General features: G+C 44.5%; 1 protein-coding gene across 1 annotated transcript; it reads right to left on the reverse strand.

The window, feature by feature from the left end:
- Positions 1–494: 494 nt before the first annotated feature.
- LOC131265784 (EGFR adapter protein-like) lies at positions 495–3,465 on the reverse strand. Its single transcript, XM_058268098.1, has 3 exons — positions 3,195–3,465; positions 2,031–2,605; positions 495–692 (listed from the first exon to the last, which is right to left on the reverse strand). Exons 1-3 carry the CDS (start codon positions 3,463–3,465, stop codon positions 495–497), a joined length of 1,044 nt encoding a protein of 347 aa, XP_058124081.1.
- Positions 3,466–3,774: the final 309 nt, after the last annotated feature.

A 3,774-nucleotide genomic window follows, 5' to 3' on the forward strand; every position in this document is an offset into this window, starting at 1 on the left:
TTATATTTCGGTTTCGCCTAAAGGAATAGGTTGCTGGTTGCAGGCAGCTTGGAGAGTGGGAGTAGCAGCTTTCCTGCGATCAATGTTGCTATCCTAAGACATTCAGCTCTTCCTCGTGTTTCCCGGAACCTTCTTGGCAACTTGCATCTCCATTTCCATGAGCACTATTTACATGAGTTATTTGACACGCTATTTACAAACTCATCAGAAAACTGTACCACAACGGCTTTCAGATTCAGATAGCACACCGGTAGTCCTAGCCTACACATCGTATCATCCATCATTGACAGAGTTTTCCGCCTCCCTCGAACGCTCATCAGCGCGATACACCCTCGACGTCGATTCACCATCCGGCGAATCCTTCCAGCTTCCAGCTGTCACTAACGTCGTACGTCCGTGTTTCGAGGAAATGATATCAAAATGTTCCAAACACCTACATACCCTCCCAGGGAGCCCTACTTTGGACCAGCTGCTTAAACCTCTAGGCATTCTTACTATGAGCAGATGTCGAGATCGGAGAACAGCTTGGAAAACTCGTTCAACGCACTGTACGTATCGTAGTCGTCCGTACGCTTGCACTTCATCGGAATGTTCTGAGGCCGTGACAGTGAAAGCGGAATCGGAAGCATTTCGGGCATCACCGAGTGGTGTGTTATCAAGGCGCGCAGAGACGAGAATTCCTTCGTGAAGCCCTGGAAGGGAGGAGGATAGACGGTTTTTATTAGCCTAATTAAATTGTATCTTATATAGGTCTGGTTTCAAGTGGTTTATGGTGTTACAAGGAGGATATGAATATTCACAAAGATGTGATATTTTATAAAAATGAATAATATTTACAAAACGCTTAGGTTAATCCTAAAATTAAATATAAACTCTACAAAAGAAGATCGTCAGTAGGAAGTCGTTGTAACTTTGTTATAGGCTTAATTTCTTATGTGATTAAATAACGGCTACGGGTTTAAGTTCATAGATTAATCACATGTTTAATTTGCACCACTCTGAGTATATGATTTATGGAATAGAAGCGTATCTATTGAAAATTTGTGACTGTTTGTGCGCAATCCTATTGATGGAGACCATACAGTACCAGAACGATGCGTTAAGGCCTGCAGGGGTCTAGCTACTGAGAATTTAAGAACTTTAACCATAGCACGGTAAACACGTGTTCCCACTATCATCCGTAAACATAAGCAAACCACCAAACACCATTCGAGGCCTTCCTTCACGCAAAACCATCGCTTTTCGCTTGTGAATGATTAGTAGGGCTCGGAAAATTGGAACTCCATGTACATCTACATGGTTTTTAAACCAATAATTTGAAGCGTAGCCGAAACGACGTTGGCTACAAAATGAATAAAATGTCCTAACTTCCGATGTTCAGGTGTAGAACAGAATTTCCAATGAATGATGTATTCATGTACACAAAAACTGCTCCCTTATTTTGCATGCTTCCTTTCCAGAACGGTAATCTGTATCATCAGCTAATATAGATGCTTCTGCTGCCGAGCTGCGCCCAGGGAGTGTTTTTCCAGTTCGTTTAAGCTCATTTATCTCGAGCGCAAAAGCGAAGCAAAGTGAGCAGGCAGTTACTGAAATTAAAGTGGCATGCATGATTTTCCTTAATTGCGTTCCCGCCTTCATCGGGATCCCATGCAATTACCCATGCTACCGTTACATGAACACACCTACTGCTGCTGGGCATTATTATCAAACACCTGGCTCTTAAATCACGACCAGGGAATATTTACATCGGACCCGAGCATATTTGGAAACTCGTGGGAAGATAGGGACGCATCCTAACATGCAAGGTGCAACTATTACGAAACCCCTCACCGGCGAAAACCTTCGGTTAACCCGTGAGAGGAGGATTGCATTTAGATAAATTTCCTCCTCGGAGCGAAAGGTAAACACGTGATCCATGGTGTTCTACCAGCATGGCCAAATATTATTTTCCCGACACTATCCCGGTAGCCATAATTGAAACTAGCTAGAGAGAAATTTGAACTATCTAAGCGCATGTAATAAATTACCTTAATTTTATATCCACGCTCGGTTTTCATAATTAAATAGTGCACCACCTTCGGCCCCGGTCCGGGCGGAACTCGGAGCGATAGCGCGAAGCAACCGTGCTTGGTGGCACTGCGGCGAACCAGGAACGCACCGGGGCTCTGCTGCGTGAGGACTTCCAGTGATAGTTCGCGAGGCAGCCCGGCTTGGAACCAGGACGCCCGGTCCAGTTCCTCGCTGTCCTCACCGAGGCTGACGCTGTTCAGGCTGTCGGCGTGCTTCGGCGGGGTGACGGTCGGGAAGCGCTTCGGGCTCGAGCTGGCACTGTTCGTCTGCCGGATCAGGTTACGCTTGAACTCGTACTCCACACCATCGGCCACGGCGGTCGTCGTGGGAGCCTCATTTGAGCAGCTATTACTTGTTGTATGGAGGCGCTGTGGTGACCCGACGAATGATTGTTTGCACGAGTCGCCGAACTTGCTCGATACGATCTGGTCCAGGGTGTAGATGTCCTCGGACAGGATGTCGTTCAGCTTCTTCTGGGGCGAGGTGGAAGCATCTCCATCAGTATTTCGTAGAGAAATGATAAAAGATAACGCTTTATATAAAGTAATGGTACCTGACAACAGAATCGCTTGGTACTGGAGTTGCTGGACTTAAAAGTCCAGATGTTTGTACCGTGGATACCGTGTCAGCAAAGAAATCAAGCGCATTCCGTTTTCTAGACACGAACCGGTTTATTTTATTATTCAAAATGTTTGTTTGATTTTTTTTGTGCGAGACATTTACTTTTGGACGATGAAGGAATTTTGTTTTTTTTTCTCTGATTCATTTTTGAAGAGATTTTTTTGTCTTTTTGAATGTAACACCGCTCTTTGATCAAATTCAATAACTTTGCGTATGAGTTAAATGGTTTTTTACGTCAAAAACTTCCAAATAAAACACTCCAATGTATCGGTTGCTAAACCTAAAACAATTATTTTAGTCCACCAGCACAGAGTGAGCAACTCCGATAAATATGCTTCGCAACAAAAAAATCTTGATAAAGTGTAAAAAAGCATGTGCTTGCACTGTTTCGGGGTCAAAACAAATTTATCTTCTACCCTATTCTTCATGGAACATAGCACTAACCGGACACAAATCCGCACGGAAAAATCTGCAGCAGCGTCCCGCGACATCCATCCAACGGAAATCACTTACCAGCGTCGGTTTCTCCATGAACTTGATGCAATTGTTAATCTCGCTCGTCGACGACTCTCCGCTGTCCTCGTCGGACGAAGTGAGCAACAGTGGATCGACGGTGTAATTTACATTTTCATCGCATTTGTTATATCCTCGGCCCGCCAGCTTCAGCTGCTGTTGCTTGGAATCTAGCAAATCGTAGCTACACTTTGTTCGCGAAGGCTTTCGCTCCATGCCGGTCGTCAAATTGTCGATAAAATATTCCTTTTCCTGCATGGTGACCACTAGTCGGTAAAAAAGAGGTGCGCACTTGACCAGTCAAACATAAGCAGGTCCTCTACATGAGTGTCCTTGTGGTGTACGATAGTTTTTGGTGCACGGGGAACTCCAAAACAATCTAACCGAAACTTTGACCACCGCACGGTTTATGAACCTATCCCATCCTATTGACTGTTTTTCATCGCAAGTTCAAGCGTTGTGTTTTAATCGGTGGGCTGGGTTTTTAAAATGTTCTGCTAGATGCAAACCCTTTTTACTCGGTTGTTGCTTACTCGCTTTGTTTTTATGGAAATACACTTTTTATAC

This window comes from Anopheles coustani, chromosome 2 (genome assembly GCF_943734705.1).
Source record: "Anopheles coustani chromosome 2, idAnoCousDA_361_x.2, whole genome shotgun sequence".
NCBI classification, from domain to species: domain Eukaryota; kingdom Metazoa; phylum Arthropoda; class Insecta; order Diptera; family Culicidae; genus Anopheles; species Anopheles coustani.

What these genes read in the sequence shown, in the direction of transcription:
- LOC131265784 (XM_058268098.1), bottom strand. Translation starts at nt 3,465, where the DNA reads ATGCAGGAAAAGGAATATTTTATCGACAATTTGACGACCGGCATGGAG. An exon ending in GACGCTGGTAAGTGATTTCC is followed by an intron (nt 2,606 to 3,194) that starts GTTGGATGGATG and finishes CTTTATATAAAG; the next exon opens with CGTTATCTTTTATCATTTCT. An exon ending in AGCGTGGATATAAAATTAAG is followed by an intron (nt 693 to 2,030) that starts GTAATTTATTAC and finishes CCTCCCTTCCAG; the next exon opens with GGCTTCACGAAGGAATTCTC.